General features: G+C 40.2%; 1 protein-coding gene across 2 annotated transcripts in view; it reads right to left on the bottom strand.

Annotated features, from left to right (window-relative positions):
- Positions 1-18691, bottom strand: part of rbms1a (RNA binding motif, single stranded interacting protein 1a) — a 28096-nt gene extending 9405 nt beyond the window's left edge. Inside the window, exons 1-10 of one of the 2 annotated variants that reach the window (XM_086025839.1) lie at positions 18316-18691; positions 12320-12480; positions 11181-11239; positions 9081-9172; positions 7040-7197; positions 4639-4718; positions 4460-4560; positions 3772-3821; positions 3607-3697; positions 1910-1960 (exon numbers count right to left, since the gene is read on the bottom strand). In XM_086025839.1, the coding sequence (XP_085881965.1) occupies positions 1910-1960; positions 3607-3697; positions 3772-3821; positions 4460-4560; positions 4639-4718; positions 7040-7197; positions 9081-9172; positions 11181-11239; positions 12320-12480; positions 18316-18366 (894 nt within the window). In that variant the 5' untranslated portion in view covers positions 18367-18691. The remainder of the gene's footprint in view (positions 1-1909; positions 1961-3606; positions 3698-3771; positions 3822-4459; positions 4561-4638; positions 4719-7039; positions 7198-9080; positions 9173-11180; positions 11240-12319; positions 12481-18315) is intronic. The other variant, XM_086025840.1, reaches the window with a different exon arrangement.
- Positions 18692-18906: the final 215 nt, after the last annotated feature.

Here is an 18906-nt window from a genome sequence, read left to right as displayed (position 1 = left end):
TAGTGCAGCACAGTGGTTTACTTGTAAGATTTAGTTGCATACATGTAGGGCAAAACTGGCATGAGTAGTGGAAAACAATACTAGCATGACACTGCAATTTTATTAGCGCACCCAAGTCATTCTCCTCCAGCGCTTATTGGCTACAAAGGGTGCACTTAATAGTAGTAGTGGCAGAAGTAGTAGTGTGACATATCTAATATTTGGGCCTAATGGTCGCACTAGTATAGCACAGTAGTTTACTATTTGGTTTAAGGTTTAATTGCATTGCCTTCATCATTCTACTGATGCACTGAATTGTCTTACTAAAGAGCGAACTAGTACATGGACCTAAAGCTGGATTGCAAGGATATCGAATTAATGCTCAAATGACTTTGGAAAAGCTGTCTTGAGCATTTATTCAAGATGCGTCCCCCTACTAATGTTTACATACTAGTAGGCCAAAACTGACACTAGTAGTGGGGGAAAAGACACAAGCTAGATACCAAGGATATGGAATAAATGCTCAAACAGCTTTCCATAGCGTCGCCTTTAGGGAATTGAGCATTTCCCAGTAAAGTGTCGGGGGAGGGGCAGATCTGCAGAGACACTTGTTCCATTGGAAACCATCTGTTGGACGAGTCAAAGAGTCACAAGACGGTTGCTGCTTCAGGCATTTCCTGCTGGATCCAGAGAGAGGGAAGACTGCTGGAGGGCTTCACAGTCTTCCGACTTGCTCCATTTCTCTCTCACATACACATTTGCGCACTTGCAACATGTAAATAAATACATGCTGTGCTTACTTTGATCAACCAAAGTCTGTAAAAAAGCTTTTGAGCATATACTGTTTAAAATTCATCTTAAGATTCATGTACTCTTAAACTCACCACACTACAATGGTAAGACAATTAGGTGCAAGTGGTGGAACAACTAGGGTGCGTGTTTTGGTAGAATTATAGTAGTAGTGCGACTTTGTCTATTACTCGTGTTTTTCCACTGCTAAATAACACTTTTCGACTACAAGTATGCAATTAAACCTTATTAGTCAACTAGTATGTTGCACTAGCAACTCGACTAGTCCCAACTTGTATGCATGTATCACACACTAGTCGCCTCCTGGCCCCTACTAGTTGCACCAGAATTTTTACCTCACTAGTAACCTGTGGTTGTCCAGGTAGTATGCTAAAGTTGTACGACTAGTGTACAGAAATGTTATACAGCTGTGGAGAAAAAATGTTACATAAGCTGTTTTACATGTGTGTGGGATTCTCTTAATCATGCAGTGCTAGCATGCAGAATTGTATTACTAGTACACTGAATCTTCATACTAGTACTAGTAAATTCTTTGAACTTTACTAGTTGGATAATTGACTTACTATTGTAGTAGTACAATTACATTTTACAAGTGAAGCAAATCTGTGCACTTGATAACGGCATGCTAGTACTACTACAAGTGACATAAAATTCTACTAGTTAACATCTAGCGCTTCACTAGAAGTGCTCATAGCAAACAGATGTGAACTAGGCACAGTTTTCCTTCGCTAGTAACGAGTAGTTGCTCTACTAGTATACAACAGTTGTACTACTAATGTGCAAAGATTTTATACAGTAGTGGAAAAACATAAATAGTAAGGCGGACAGAAGAGTAGAACATGGACCTTATGCTGGCTATCAAAATGCTGAAACGGCCTTCCATGCAAGTCCTGCTGTACTGTATTTAAGGGAAGTTGCTGTTTTAACCGTGTCAGCAGAGGAGGCTGAATTTAAGTAATGAGTTAGTGTCTTGTAGCTAAGGCCGAGGCACACACACACACTTCCTGCTCACACACACACACACACACACACACACACACACACACACGCATCCATACATAAACACCTATTATGCATACATAAATACATACACACGGTTGGTAAATGCATGTTGTCTTACCGGGTGCTGCATGATATACGGCTGATGTGCCACCCAGGAGTGACTCTGAACCTTTGAAAAGACAGGACAGGAACAGTCAGAAACAGAAAGGAGACAAGTACATAAACATTGTCTATCACTAATATGTATTATGTGCATGCTAATAGGAAAGCATTTGCACGAATCCTGTGGTGCAAAAAAAAGCTTGTGTTAAGAATTATTGAAGAGTGTGTTTCTCATTACGGACAGATAAGCTATTGCCTTGCAATCAGCTCATCATAAAGATTTGCAAAAGCCTGATAATGAGCCTGATGATTTGAATCAGATGTGTTGCTGTAGGGATAAACCTAAAACAGACTGGATTGCGGCTCTTGAGGACCGGACTTGATCACCCCTGCCGCAGATTTTGTTGAAGCGGAGAGGAGGGCAGCAAGAAAATAAGTGAGTAACAATAGCTGCGTGCTGAGCATAGCAGCAAGAAAAGCTAAGTTTAGCACGTGTGTTTTCATTTTTGTTATTTCTAAGCATGTATTATAATCCTATCCAAATACAGTAAACCTTGCTATATTGCGGTTTATCGTTCACGCCCCCACTATATTTGCCAGCACTGAAGAAGACATGCAGCGTAAGGGACGATGAAAATAATAACAGCAATAAGAAGAAGCAAAGAGGGTCTGCAACTGAACTCCAGTAATTGTTGTTGTTGTTCCCACAGAGCAGAGAGAATGTGTTTTTGTATAAATTGCTGCCCATATGTGTTAATTTTTGTATAAATTGCTGCCCATGTGTGTTAAAGTAGCAGATGTTTGAAGGTTAACTTAATAATAGTGATACAATGTTAATTTCCGTGGTGTTTAATATTATACGTTAGCATTGGCACTAAGCTATCGGACTTCCGTCATAATAAATCAAATGGATTGGTCGAACAATTTGAAGTTTAAATAAACAATTTTAATTCTCTTGTTATATGTCAGTTTTACAGTAAACTTTACCTGGGAGCGACAAAAAAACAGCTTGAAGCTGTAAAGTGGGTCGTTACGTTCTCTCAAAAGAGGCGGGCGCTTTAGGATAGTCTCCCATTTCTTGACAGTGAGTGAGAACAGACCCTGTGTAATACTTCAAAACGTGCGTTCACGTTAAACTGTGTTTTAACATTGTGGATTTTCAACTATCGTGGGTGGGTCTGGAACGCCCCCCTGTGATAAATAGGGGCTCATTGCTTTACAATGTTGCCACAAAGATAAATCTATTCGACCAGGCTAAAATAAGCAAATGCTCAATATAATGCTCAAAGAGCAAAGGAGGACAAGCACCAAGTTAAAGACACACCACAGATGTCACTGAGAGACGCCAGTAAGACATCGCCAACATTTTCTTTGGAGTCAAGCCACTATCGGCTTTGACAGAGAATTGTAGTAAAAACAGACTTCCATGGGAAGTTGTGTATGATTAAGGGTAACGTGTCCTTGGAGAAAATGGTCTTTCTGACTACATAATTTGGGAGCTTTCATGAGCCAATCCTGGGAGAAGAAGCCAAATATAAAATTAAGTGAAATAAGGATAATGCTCGACCAATGTGATGGCAAGCTTTCTTGGGGGGGGAAGAAACACCCTCATCTTATTTGCAACATACATTAGGAAGAAGAGTGAGGATGAACTCAATTCAATTATGTACCCTGAGCTTGTTCATAGAAGCCTAATCAATATGATGGTGATACCTGGTAAGCAGAGACAGGAGACATGTAGGGGGACATAGCCGGCTGCACGGTCATTATCCTGTTGGTCACTGGATATGGAGATGGATAGTACCTGGATAACAGAGTGCATCTCAAACTAAAACCCTTGGATGGAAAAACTCAGGACATATGGTGCATGTGACTGACCCATTCTGCATAGCTGCTGAGGAGGGATCATAGGTAAGAGTCATTGCGCCCTAAAAAGAGAACATTCACATTATGGAATATCAGCTTTTGTATTTTGGTATTTAGCCAGAACCTGTGCAAATGTGGTGGGGACACAGACAGTTCTTAAACACCCCCATAAAAAAACATCCTCACTGTCCCCCAAAAATACACAATGTATACTTGACATGGAATTATTTACTGTTTGGAAATTCCTCGGTGACCTTTCAAAGACCAGCTGGTACATGTTTCTGTGGCAACATATGCAAATAGGGCGAGATGCAGACAGTTTTTTGGGGACTGGTTCAAGCTCCCTTTTGGACACTACTACCATTGTCCAATAAACATACCGACCGGTACTCATATTTATGGCATGCACAGTTTCAAGATTCCCACCATTCTGCTTGAATCAACACACACTGTTAAATATATTTCAGTTCACACAGGTCAAATTTGAGCCAGGACAGCCTGAGTGAACACAAACTTTGTATTAGCTGTCCAAAAACTTCACATTTTTATATATTTTCATTGTTGTGAATTTCGGGTCACTTGAGAAAATTTCAGGGTGAAACAATTACATTCAAGGCATTCTTGTTGATGTCAAATGTCAAAAGTTAGTTTAGATCTACTTTTCATTTTGTGTAAGCAAAAGATAAAAGCTGATACACACTAGTCTGAGATCGCCTGTCTGTCCATTGGGAACAAATCCACCGTGAGCGTGTTTCTTCCTTTGACTGTCTGCAAACTTGCACAACAAGGGCTGAGAGGGAGCTGAGGGAAAAGGAGAGGAATATGGTTAAGAACAGCCATTTTCGTCACCACCTCCACAAAGGGGAATGGCTTTCATACCCAGTGCTCCGGAGGCGATCTTGATAAATTTCCCATTGAAGTGTGATATCACAGCGTTACACTGCTCGGTGGTGTCCATCCTGGTGGGAGAAGAAGGGCGCAACAACAATGAAAAACAGACACGAACACAAGCACACTGTGGTGGCACAAAATGTTCAATTACTGTACGCCGTTATCACCATTGTCATGTTCACATCAAATAAATTTTGTTTAGCAATGGTGGACGGCGAATTTGGTACCAGGGCCTTTAGTAGGGACTCACCCGACTTAATCCATCTCTAATGCCACCACTATTAAGGCACAAATACAGAATCCATCACTGTTATACAAAAACACCACTTAACAGCACACAACTGTGCAGCGTACATCATCTGGATTAGTTCAGAATACAATATTTATCAAATAGCATGAGAAAAACTTTTACCATACACACACTACCCATCATACTCACTAGAGATGGTGATTATTAAATGTATCAATGTGTGCAGATTGCTACAGACATATTTTGCTGCTCAAAATTGGCTGTAACAAGTATTTTTCTGACCAACCAATCAGAGGACGGGAAAATGCTGAACTAATCAAAGGCCATTGCTCTGGCCTTGTGAGGGAGACTTTGAAATGAAACTGATTGGCAAAACAAAGGCCCTGGGCAGATTTGATTGACATGGCAACACATAGAGGCTAAATTCTGACTGGACAAAAAATAAAATAAATAAATAAAAATCCAACATCCAAATATACATACATAGTTTGTATAGCAGAATTATGCATTTCAAGAGATGCCTATTAGAACATCTTAACTGGATTTGGAGTTAATCAGAGGCACTTTCACTGGTGGCAGGTGTGTGCTGACTCCTCTTTTAACATATGAATTTGAATGTGATTGGTTCATTCCGAACACTTCCCTATTCCCAGTTACAGTAAAAGAGAGCGTGCACACTTGTGCAATAACATTATCATCAACAATTTATTTTCCTTCAATTGAGTTCTACAGGCTATAGGTCACAATGATAGAAAAAGGTTTGGAAATTATTAATTTTGGTGTCATTGTTGCATTTCACAAAAACCTGTTTTTTGATTTTGTACATCCACTGCATAGCCTATTGGTATGGGACTAAATGTATTTACACTGTCATCAGAAGTGTTTGCAAAGCTAAATGTGCAAATTTCGATATTCTGTATCTCCTTATTTTCCTTTCAGCTTGTCGTCACGGCGTGTCACCCTTTTCCATCCAAATGTATCTTCTGCATCTCCTCTCTCACCCCAACCCATCCATCCATCCATCCATGCATCCATCCAATCCATCCATTATCGATACCGCTTATCCTCACAAGGGTCGCGAGGCTATCCATTATTATTATTCATGTCATCATTACCAATTTTTTTCTCAATTGAATAATGAAATTTGTAGTAGGACATTACTAGCACAAAAAAATTAAATATCGACTGAGCTGGTTTTGATTCCTTCTGGGCTTATCTGAAACAACTGACTATCAGCAACATGGCCGGTAACATGTTGCTTGTAGGGGCACTCCTAGTATTACAAAGTGGTGAAACATAAAACTAGTAAATTTCCGGAAGCTTTACTTTAAATATCCATGGATGGTTAAACTGGGGGAATTTCTTAATTATTTCAAATTGGAAATTTTCCATGGGAATTAAGGGTAATTTTATGAAAATGTATAATATTCACATTTTGTACTCTAAAAACAGTTGGGTTAAAAATAACACAATTTTTGGTCAAAAATGGACCAATCACAAATTGGGTCATTTTGACCCACTTTTTTGTGTTGTTTTGTCCAAAACAGCCCAAATGTTGGGGTTGTTTTGTACAAAACTGACAATTTTGGGGTTGTTTTCTGCAAAACAACCTATAAAGTTTGGTCAAATTGACCTAAGTAGTGGATCGGTCCTTTTTTTTTTTTTTTTTTAACCCAAAATGGTGTATTTTTAACTCAACTGTTTTTAGAGTGTGATTTGTCATAAGCAGAGATCCATGTAAAATAAATTCTCCTTGCCCATGTGAGTGCATTATAGCGCCAGTATGCCAGTATTACTCCATTCATTTTCACTTCACTTGAGTGACAGCATATCCAAAGCTTGCAAAAATACATCAACCTAGCGACGACTCGTAACTCAAAAAACTCTTAAGTTGGAACAAAAAAATTAATATGTGGCGTTCATAAGTCAAACGACCGCTGTACTTGCATAAAAGTTTTAGTCAGGAGATATGATTTCTGGTTTATTCCTGTTAATTCCCATAAATATTTGCTGATTACCATGAAAAGTTTCCAACTTGGAAAACTCACGGAATCGTGCAACCCTAGTCCCTCCTTTCTCAAAACAAAACAACAAACAAATAAAATGCAACGTTTCAACTTTAGCTCTTCTATGACAAACCTGGCAAAGCCCACGCCCCGACTGTTGCCACCGTAGTCACGGAGAATGCGAGTGGAAACGACTTGGCCGAAAGGCTGCAGCATGTTCTCCAACTCTTTCTCATCCACAGACAGAGGCAGGTTGGAAATATACAGATTTGTTGGATCTTGTTCCTGTTGCTGCTCGCAGACAGGAAGACAGAGAAGAGGAAGCATAGTCAATGTTTTAGTACTGTGGGTCGTCATCCATATTTTCATAAATCGGAGATTAGATTCAACATTGTGCTATCCACCCATCCATCATCTGAACCGCTTATCCTCACGAGGGTCACGGGTGTGCTGGAGCCCGTGAATATTTTTTGGGTTACTGTTCACGTTACAGTTGTTTCAAGGTTTATAATTACAGTAACACATATGCTTATTTCTGTTGGCCGTGTCTATAGTATTTTGTGTTACACACTGTGTTAGTATTAAGATAGGGGACTGTCATTAGATGAAATTAGATGGTTTGGTTGACTGTTTTGGTATTTACGCAATGGTTAATTTTCTTTTGTTGTATTTGTGTGTGTTGCTACTCTGTGTGTAAAGTAACAGTTGTTTGAAGGTTGACAATTACAGTAACATCAATGCTAATTTCCACAGGCCCGTCCGTCTAAGGCGTTTCACATCATAGGTTATCATTAGGCTAGCGAATGTTTGGTAGATTTACGGTTTTGGTGAACATTTTTGTGTTTAAATATACTCTACTGTTTAATTCTCTATTGTTTTATGTGTCAGTTTCACAGTTAACTTCAAATGGGAGTGACAAAAAATTTGAAGCAAACATGCAATGCCTCTTAATTGGAGAAGTGTTGGAGCGACAGTCTTCTTTTTGTTTACTCAATGTGATTCAAAACATACAATAGTGCTCCATTTCTTGATAGCGAGAGTGAGAACAGGTTCTAAGCAATACTTTAAAAAGTGTCTTTTAATACGTTTAAAGCCATGTGAGGGGGTACAACTAGTTGAAAACAAATTTTTTTTTTTGCATGACCACTGACGGTCACTAAGTTTTACCTATCGCAATTGGGTCTGGAATGTATCCCCTGCAATCAACGGGGGTTCACTTTATATATTTTGACAGTATGCTTCAGCATGAGACGCCTGGTGAAACACCGTAACAAACGCCTCACATGACCATGCACTGAAAGATACATCCATCTGCACTGCAGCAGCCGAGTGCCTCGTCGGTCTTCCTGAGAAACATCAGGAGAGCTGCGTATCCAAGCTACAGTGATGCACAAACTGTACTGTTTGTTCCCACCAGCTCTGCTACATCCAAGTCTTTAGAGAGCAACCTTTCGCTAATTAACGCTTATCTGCGGATTCAAGCATATCAACGCAGTCTGGGCTGAGGAAGTGGCAGAAAGAAACGGTGAGAAAAGTACTTATGGACGAAAAGAGAACCGAGGATGACTCACAGAGTTAATTATGCAGCTTTGCTTCTACTGTGCAGATGTGACAACACTTATTTGCATGAGACCGTGAATCTCTCACAATAATAATAACAGAACAGTTCATTAATCCTTTCATGTCATTTCACAAACAGCGGTTTAGTTACTAGTGATTAAATGATACTGACAAGATTGGAATAAATAACCCCATAAGGGAGGAATTAAAAACACTCAGGGAAATTGTATGGTTTTAAACTGAATATTACACTATATACATAACATTTATGAGTTAGTGTGACATAGTGAAGCTGCATCACAAGCGTGGTGTGTGTCTGTGTGCAAGCTGGTGGTCTGGTATGCGACATAACTGACAGGTTACTTGGCAGAGGGAGACATGACATCTGGTTATACAGTGAAAGTAAACGAGGTCAGGGGAAGAACAGCTTGTCAGCTGAGGTCATGTGACCAGGCTCATGTCATTCAGTTGTGCACACCACACATATTCAGATAGGAAGTACGGACAACCTTGTGGCAATGCAATGCATCACACACATACACACGCAGGCACACATACGTAAAGCACGTGAACACACGCGCGCACACACCCACCCACACACACACACTCCTCACCTTGGCCATCTGGGCTTGAATGCCGCTGGTTTTCAAAGCGTGCACGGCCTTCAAAGCAGCCGCTGGGCTGTCGAAGTCGACAAAGCCGTAACCTGTAGTTTGGCAGAGCAGTACCGTGTTTACATGAATAGCCAATAAAAGGCAAGCAGAATCATAATCATCTTGATTGGCCAAGAACAGTGGTGCCTTGATTTAGGACTAACTCGGAACACATTTCAAAACAGTTCAAACAGATTGTGCATCATGATTGATTTCATGATTCAATGCCCATTTACATGTTGCTCTTTCTGGTGTGCATGCCTTGGCCACCAGTGGGCTGTATATTACAGACATGGCTTCTCCCCTCTTTCCCTCTGTGAATTACTCCTCGTAATCCCTTCGTGAGAACAACACTTGTGAGAAGTGTATCTTATTTGCCGCCATGGAGGCTGTGATTACTGATTTAGGAGTGAAACCAGAACGTGTTTAGCAGAGCTGGGCATTTGACTAAAAATGTAGCGTCCGTCATACGTCAGCAGCGAGGGTACCCTTCCGTCGTCCGTCATCCGTCATTTTTCCCGGGGAGAAAAAAATAGTACGCATCTATAGGCCGGTCCGCCTCTAATTTTAAACCTCCGTCTGTTTCTAACACGTTTCTACCACTAGAGCTTCATCTTTCTACCTTTAAAATCGGGAGAGCGTCTTCGCCATTTTTTTCAATCCAATTCTCAGTCTCTTAGCCAATGAAATGCATCAGAATATACACGTAACCCCTCGGAGGATGTCGTGGAATTATTTCGACCATAATGGCGGACGTGCAGACGATCGCGGGAGCTCTGAAATACGTAACTGTAGTGATATCAACGTCTTTGTAACAGAATAGAGGATGGTAATTACCATTCGAATTTTTTTTTTTTTTTTTTAAATAGTGCTTCTCTTGCACTGACACTTTATTTTTACATCTTCGATTGAAACAGTAAATAATAATGAACTCGGGCCTGTGTGAAAGCCACATATCTAAACAATCAAATTATTTTCGTTACAGGGGCTGAGACATCAATTATTTTGTAGGTGGGAGAACCTCAGGTTTAAGAGGGTGATTCGGGGAGATGGTGAGACAGGCGCTTTAGGCCTTAATGGGTTAAGGGACCAACAAAATATGTGATTTTAGTAATCATATATTTTTTTTGATTAATCGGTTACCTGAATTGTATTTCGCCAAATACCGAAATTGGCATCAGCCCAAAAAATCCCTAACGGTTGGGCCCTAATTTTCATATTGTCTCTCCATGTGTGTTGCTACATAGTTTGCATTTGAATATCCTTTGTTTGAAGCGTTATAATTACCGCAACATTTATGCTAGTTTCGTGAGCCCGCCTATGGCGTTTTACATTGTGTGGTAGCATTGAGCTTACGGGCATTCGGAAGCTATGGTTTGGATGTATATAGAAAGTATAATTGTTTTGTGTTGTAATCTTGGCATGTATTTCGAAGAATTGGTCACTTCCTGCTGCCTGTTGTGAAGTCCGCTGCCGCATTTAGCGCTCGTAACTTGAATTTTTGCTCACAACTCATGACAAACAAAAACGGCAGATCGATTGTAGGTCGTGTCCCTCATAAGGCAAGGCACCACTGTACATTAAAAATAATCAAGGAGTTTGTCTCCGGTAGTAATCACTTTAGTACTTACACAAAAAGATACCATAAAAAAATATACACATAAACATAATAGTACAAAGTACAGAGAGTCACTAGCAAAGTGTGCAATAAGATGACTTTGAACTGAATTGTGTAATTGATGCAGCGTGACAGAGCTCCAACAATGAATACTATTCAGCGCAGCGGAGAAAAGAGGTCAAGCCCTGCCGCGAATAGCAAGTAATTGACATCCTCCTTTAAAAGGTTTATTATTGTCCATACATGCCACAAGATGGTGGCAAAACACTACATGAAGCGCTTCGACTCACTTTAACATAGTTCCTTGGCATCAAGATGGCACCAAAGCAATACTTTTATAATAGACATAGCTTTAGCCTGAGCACAAACACATTATAAGTGAGATTTGAAAAATGAGTCAACTGTTTAAGAAGTTAATGGCAAGGTAATGATCTTTAACTGACCTTTACATTTATTAGTTGTCTTGTCCAGGATCGCCTTAGCCGATTGAATCTTGCCATACCTGCAAACACAGCATTCAAATGATGTAGTAAATAAACAGACCTGATTAACTCAGAGTTTGCTTGTTACACTTTATATAATCTGTGTCAAATTAAAATCCAGACCTTTTATTTCCAACACAGTAAACCAATTGAACACTAATTAGCGTAAATAAAGTGGATGTAATGATTGCATGTCATTCAGACTTTGCTTGATCACAAACCTTAACCTGAAACGTGAAACAAATTGCATGCTGCTTGTTGACACGTGCGCGCAGACACACTGAATGGCGAGCTGACATCACCATTCAGACCTTGTTGCTGCAAAAAAGCGCTTTCATTTCTGCTTTGTGCTGGCAAACAACATTGGGAGCATGAACAAAACAAGCAAAAAGGACACAAACAGCTGCTGCTGGTTACATGGATGAATGCCTCACTCCATATGCTTGTGGGGAAAAAGAGGAGACAAAACTCGGCTAATTATGGCATCTACCCCACTAAATAGCCACATGGATGGTGGCCTGTTGGATCTACTATCCTGTGTACACAGTGTTCTACTTTAGATTTCAATACTTTATTTACTGTCTAAGACAATGCGGGGGGGGGGGGGGGTGGTGGGGGGGATTGGGGGGCGAGATGGGCTAAGTGACCGTGATTACCGTGGATGCCCGGTAAAATTTATAAACTGGCAAAGGATTTGCTAGGGTGGTCACAGTGCTGAAGTAAAATGTAAGTGTGCACAAAAATTAATATCAAACATTCCCCCCAAACAATACCCCGCCCCCACCACCAGGCTGATGCCAACTCTGGAGCCAGGTCTGGTAGGGGAGGGTCATTAGAGTATGCTGGGGCCACAAACATGTCCCACAGCTGCCCGGTGTCCACATTTCATCTTCAGAAAGCCTTGACAGAACGTGAGAAACGAGGGGGACCCCATTAGAATGTGACAGGCCGGCAGGGAACCTACTGGCGTCTGTTAACTTAGAAAGACTTGAATATGGCAAAAATATACCCAAAATCCAAAATGGGAACATAGTGTTGACGTAGCCTTGCTGTTGCACATAAACACACGCACACGTGTGACAGTACATTCTTGCACTCACTGGTGACAGAGTTTGACCAGGTCCAGGTCGGTGGTGGCAGGAGGGAGGCCTCGGATGTACAGGTTGGTCTTGCTGAGCTGCTCCAAGCCCGTGCTGCTGCTGTTGCTGCTGCTGCTGGGACTGGACGGAGTCATGGGGTACGACTGCACACAGGAGGGCCACTGTTATCGAGAGGTTGCGGGAGCGAAATAATCAAATTTAAAGCCTGGTCAACTAACTGTTATCACAAGGAACTCTCTTCTGCAGGGGATACAAAACATTGAAGAATACAGAAAGAAGCATAAAATTGTGCAAGCATACCACATTAATGCGTCGTGTTTTTCATTAGTCTTAACAGGGCGTCAGAGCCTCAATAACTCTTTTGGCATTTTTTATGTGCTGGAGAAAGCATTGTGGTTTTAAATACCAATGAGGTTTGACATTTACAGTAAGTCATTATAAAAACAGGGGCTGTGTTCAAAATCACTCCCTATCGAGTATCCACTAGATACAGCATCATGTTTAGTGCTGTTCCAATGTGCCTTGAGCATAACTTTCAGTATCTCCTATATACAGTAGTGCCCTCAATGTATCACATGCATTGTGAAAAAAAGTCAACAATGAAAATGACTAAAAACTAAAATACATCCCTTGATACATAAAAATGATTTTCACCTCCGTTTCCGGGATATTGGTTGATTTTGGGCACAAGATAAATTCAGGAATTGTGGCATGAAAACAGCAACACATCACAACACAAATGGACATAAAGTAGTTTGTTTGCCTTAATTTGATCAAATGCACGCAGCTGAAAACAATACAATAATCTATTTATGTGCTCAAAATATATTGCATAAGTTCAACCAGCAGACTTTGATCTGGCACGTGCAAATTGTGACATAAATGATGCACTGTAGAGAAATGCTCTGAAGGCCAGATTGAGTGACCAATTCCGAATACAGCTCATGGTTCATGACCAACAATGTTCTTATAATGCACATATTTCAAACTCAGGCCCGGTGGCCAGATCTGGCCAGCCATATCATTTTAGGTCCGTCGCAACTGAACGGAACAATCATGAACTAATTGCAGTCGACGACTTCCCACCAGGGCGGCACGGTGGTCGACTGGTTAGCACGTCCGCCTCACAGTTCAGAGGTCATGGGTTTGATCCCGCCCCCGGCCTCCCTGTGTGGAGTTTGCATGTTCTCCCCGTGCCTGCGTGGGTTTTCTCCGGGTACTCCGGTTTCCTCCCACATTCCAAAAACATGCATGGTAAGTTGACTGGACATTCTAAATTGCCCCTAGGTGTGATTATGAGTGTGAATGTTTGATTGTCTTTGTGTGCCCTGCGATTGGCTGGCAACCAATTCAGGGTGTCCCCTGCCTACTGCCCGAAGACAGCTGTGATAGGCTCCACCACGCCCTTGTGAGGATAAGCGGTATAGATAATGGAATGGACTTCCCACCACACATTTACCAATGTGCTGCAGTGGAAAAAAAACGTGGCTTTGGTGTTCTTACAGGGAAACGTTTTTACGGGTGCACTTAAACTCCCCCCATTATCCCCCTGTTAATGAAAGAAAAAAAATAATACTTATAATAAAAGAAAAAAATATATAATAAATGACAATTTTATGAAAACTATCCAATGAAACTCAGATATTATTTTTGAAATCAACCAAATTATTTTTAAAAAAAAAACTCATGAAACAGTCCTGGACAAAAATGATACCCTTAATTTAAAATTTTGTTGCATAACCTTTTGAGGCAATCGCTGCAATCAAACGATTTTTGTAACTTTCAATGAGACTTCTGCACCTCTCTGCGGGTGTTTTGGCCCACTATTCATTAGCAAACAGATCTGGTTGTCGCAGGTATGAAGGGTGTTTTCTCCAGATTGCATGTTTCAGCTCTTTGCACTGTTGTTTAATAGGATTTATATCAGTGCTTTACCTGAACGAGTTCAATGAACTAAAGTTCAGGCACTTGTTCATATTTTGGATGTATTTATATATTTAGATACATTTATATTATATCTGAATGTAGTGTATTTTTGCTTGGTGAACGTTTCTGTGAACGAGCTCATTCTGGGACCAACAAACAGGTTTTGAACGGCAATTCATTTTTGTTCAAGAGTGCCATGTTTTCTCTAGTTAGACTACAAGGAGAAAACCTGTCTAGTCACACTGGAAACTAGTCGGAAAAGGAAATTATTTTGGCAACCCCGGCACACCTGCAGTCACACGGCGCATGCGTCATCAAAATGCGATGCATGCTTTCAGCACGGATGTACAATGTATAAATGAATGGACTAAGAATAAAATAAACAATGAATAAATAATCTCTACACACTTCACAAGCAATGTCTGGTTTTCCTTGGTTAACTTTGATGACATTTTTATGTATTATTCCTTTTTATTTTCAGCTATTGCATAGTAAAATCCAAAGCTGTCCTGACTTGCAAACATGAGTTAACTTTACTAGGTCATCAAAAATATGCCTTTATGACTCATACTTATTAAGTAACAATCACTTGTTTGCGTGCTTAAAAATGCAAAGTACTTAATGTTTAGAGTAAAGATGAGTTATTTTATAGTTAAGCTCGCTTGCAACAATAAATTGCAAAAACACTCATTCAAGCCTGATCTATTCCACACTCGGGTCAGTAGGTGGCGGTAAGGGTCCTTGTAAAGCTGACCAACCGCCGTTAAACTGTACAAAGAAGAGGGAAAACGCTCTCCCGATCTGCAAACAATTGTCGAGGAAGGTATTTGTTGATGTCCAGAACTTATTTCTTAATACAGTGTTATAAGGAGAGGAAAACGTTTTCTTGGGTACTTTTAATGCAACCTGTTTAAATATTTTTGAGTATTATTATTTTTGGAATATTGAAGTGCACTTGTCAACATATTGGTTCTTGTCTATAACCCGTTATTATAGTTTTAAAACTGTTTACTGTTTTATTTGTGCAATATTAAAGGCAATCTTTAAAAAAGTTGAAATGTAAGGTAATTAAAAACTATTTATATTTGAACTTTCAATGGTGTTATCTTGATTTATTATGTCTAATTGTAATTCATAGTTTTAGTAAATTGCTTTTTATTTATATATTTTTAACAACTTGGCTTGCTGAAGACGAGTTTGCATGGTTTTAAAAATTCATTTTGTTTTTCAAGTAAACATCTTAGTCAAGTGAAGTAATACAAGTTAAATTTTGGTTATATTATATGAGGGCGTGGCGTGTCTCAGTGGTAGACTGGTCATTTCCCAAATCCAGCGCTTGTGAGTTCGATCCCCGGGCCATTGTGACCATGTCGAAATATCCTTAAGCAAGATACCGAACCCCCAGTTGCTCCCTCCTGATGCTGCATCATCAATAGGTCAATGAGGTAACAATGTGAAGCGCTTAAGTACTTGAGTACTGAAGGTAGAAAAGCGCTAAAAGTGACAGCCCATTTATGAACAGAACTGAGTAAATTTAACATGCAATCATTTACTAGATTCAAATTAGTAATTCTGAGTAGTCTTTACTACGTCAAGAGTATTCTAAAGTAAGTTATCAAGTACACTCTACTTGACTGTTTTAGTTGCTTAAACTCATTTGTAAGTGTACTCTACAAACGAAGTTCTAGTTGGTACAACTAAAATTAACTAGTTTTCTTTACTTGTTTTTTTTTTAGTGCAACCGGTTTGCATGATTTTTTAAAGTAATGATAACTAATTGGATTTTACAATGTGGCAAATGTGGCAAATGCACTTGTGCATTTTAGCAACAGAGACTATCCACTCTTTGCTTCTCAGCCATAAGTACATAAGAAATTATAAATATATTTAAGTACTATTGTAAAGGCATATATTTACTGTACTGGTAAAGCATATATAAAATATATTTTTTGTAGTGAAAGATCATGTAGTACGACATGGCATTTTTGCATTGGCTGTTCCATGTTCATGCTCCATGTTGTAAAACAGTTTACTTGCGATTGAAACTACTTGTAGTTGCCCGTGGTCAGCCACTAATGCGAATTACACTGAAAAAAAATTCTGTGCATTGTTAACTCAATTTTATTTCTTCAAGTGGTTGCACAAAATGAAATCATCTGGATCCAGATACATTCTTTAAGTAGATGTATAGTCTACTCATTTTTTTCAGTGTAGTTGCATAACCCCACAGTCTGTGCAACAGTTCAGTCCACTAAACCAAATCAGGTGTGTCAATTTTCTTGCTCAACTAAGCATAGGTTTGAGCTATTGCACGTATTTTTTGTTACCAAACCCCTTTTACATTTTTTTTTTTTAAAAGACCAAATGATTTTGGCTGACTTATAATTTAATACTAGTTATCAAATCAATTCGCTGTATATATGGAAAAATTATAATGAGGCGATGATAAAGTTAATGTGAACCTGTGATATTTGACCTGCCACAAATACCAAAAATCTGCTCGTAAGTGACACCCACACAAAAAGCTTTGTAACCTCCTACAAATGCCACAAGATTTTTGTAAATGGTCATTATACTATGACCTGGCTAAAAAACACTCTTCCCCTCAGGTCAACATATTTGCTTGGCACCAAGATACCACAAGATGGCATCAAATCAATATTTTTACTCTAGACCCGGCTTTGGCCTGAGCACAAACAGATCAAACAGATGTTTTTTCAGCAATTAAGATAGGTACACCTTAAAAAAATCTGCAAGTATGAGATTTCACAAATACCAAACAGTGAACATTTAACTCTGCTGTCCTTAGCAAGATTGGAATTGCAAATGAGAATCTGTTCTCAATTGCCAATTTCCTGGCTCCATTTGACTTCTGATTTCAAAACTAGTAGTTGTCCTTCCATTTGTTTTGTATGATGACTTTATACATGTACTATACATGCTTTTAAAGACATAATAGCCCTCTGAAGAAAACTATCACTACATTGCGGCCTGCTACCAAAATGAGTTTGAAATTGTCACACTCCTGCATACATCTTGCGCTTTTCTCTCATTCTTGTGAGACAAATCAGCACATAACTGCCCTGCAAAGCATTTCCTTCCCCTTACTCATCCTTTAAAATAGCTTCCAGCGAGCCCAAAGCCAGCCCAGATCAGTTCAAGCACAAAAGCACGGCAGCATTGTGCCATCTGTCCGTAACCAAAGGACAATCCACTCCAAGACCCACAGCTATGGATACCACCACAGTCATGCCAAGCCCAAACACAGAGATTTTCTTACCCAGTCATGTGATGGTTGAATGTTCATGGAGGATACTTTTACAGAATGCTGAGCTGTGGCAGGAGCATCTGTTCATCCCTCAAGTAAAGGCCCGTTTTTATGTTTATATGCAACTGTACTGTACTGTACAACTACACTATTTTTTTGTGAGCATCCAAGAGATCAGCTACAGTGAGACACAGGCAGAAGAGGAGGGAAAAAACTCCCACACTGACTCACCTTGACTGAATCAAATGACTATCATTTGATGGAATGATATGGATGGAATCTTAAGGGGGTATCAACGTGCTGGAATAATTCACTCCATCGGCTCGGCTGTGCTCATATTTCAACCACGAGAGGCCATAAAAACTCCAGCACCCTGCATCAATCTTCCATCTCAATCAGAAGGCGTGACTGGAAGCCAAGAGGCCTTCCGAACGCCCCCCCCCCCTTTTTTTGTTCACCTGAGAGGTCAAAATGAAGAGTGCACATTACCATATATCCCTCCGAATTCAGTGGTTGAATGCAGGGAGCTAGTAAAAGAGGACTACAACAACCATGGTGCATGTTAAACAGAGTGACTGGCCAAACAAGGTTATATGGACACAGCAATTCAAGCCTCTCGCAGATGGTTTCGTCCCCATCCTGACAAGTAGCCTCTATTGTTGTTAATCACTTGATATTGAATGATGTTTTGTTGGAGTATTGCAAATCAAATACACAGGGTAAGGGCTTCCCAATGTCATTTCAGGCTTGGGTTTATTTGAAAAGTGACAGCAAAAGTAGAAAGCAAAACATAATGGCCTACCTGCTTGCGAGTGGCAGCTTTCAGTGGGTTGCCCGTGTTTGCAAAGATCATCCTGGAGGTTAGAGATATTCGATTTCCTGACAAGATCTCCTCCCCTCTTAAAAAAAATCGCAGATCCAATGAAATGGTCGGAAGCGGTGAGTGAGGCTCGAAAATAACCCGTCTGGTTAAAACATCGGCATACTGATCGGGTTGGTTAAGTTGAACAAAGCGCGCGTGCCCTCTCTTTTGCTTTGGTAGTGACACATTTATCCAGTTAGCTCAGTTTGTTGTACAGCAGCGTATCGAGCGAGCCTCCGGTTCGGTTCATTGATCTACGACGTCCTGGTGCAGACCGCTCGCCAGTCCCACCTACTACGGGCCAAACCAACACTCGCATCTGGGGGTGTCGGCGTCAACTCGACTGTGTTGCCATGCCGTAAAATACGTACATTTGACGTTTAACAGCGTGGCGTGTCGCGTTCTGACGAGTAGGTGCATTGGGGCGAAATAAAAAGCGAAGAGAATGTGTTTTCTAGGGTTTCATTTGTCGGCGCGCGGAACACTCGGCCCCTTTCGTGTTGGTGTCGTCCGCACATACCAAGCATTCTT

This window comes from Filicampus tigris, chromosome 3, assembly GCF_054856515.1.
Source record: "Filicampus tigris isolate MCC_2025a chromosome 3, RoL_Ftig_1.0, whole genome shotgun sequence".
NCBI classification, from domain to species: Eukaryota; Metazoa; Chordata; class Actinopteri; order Syngnathiformes; family Syngnathidae; genus Filicampus; species Filicampus tigris.
Note: the sequence above shows the minus strand (reverse complement) of the source record. Positions and strands in the feature narration are given on the sequence as shown.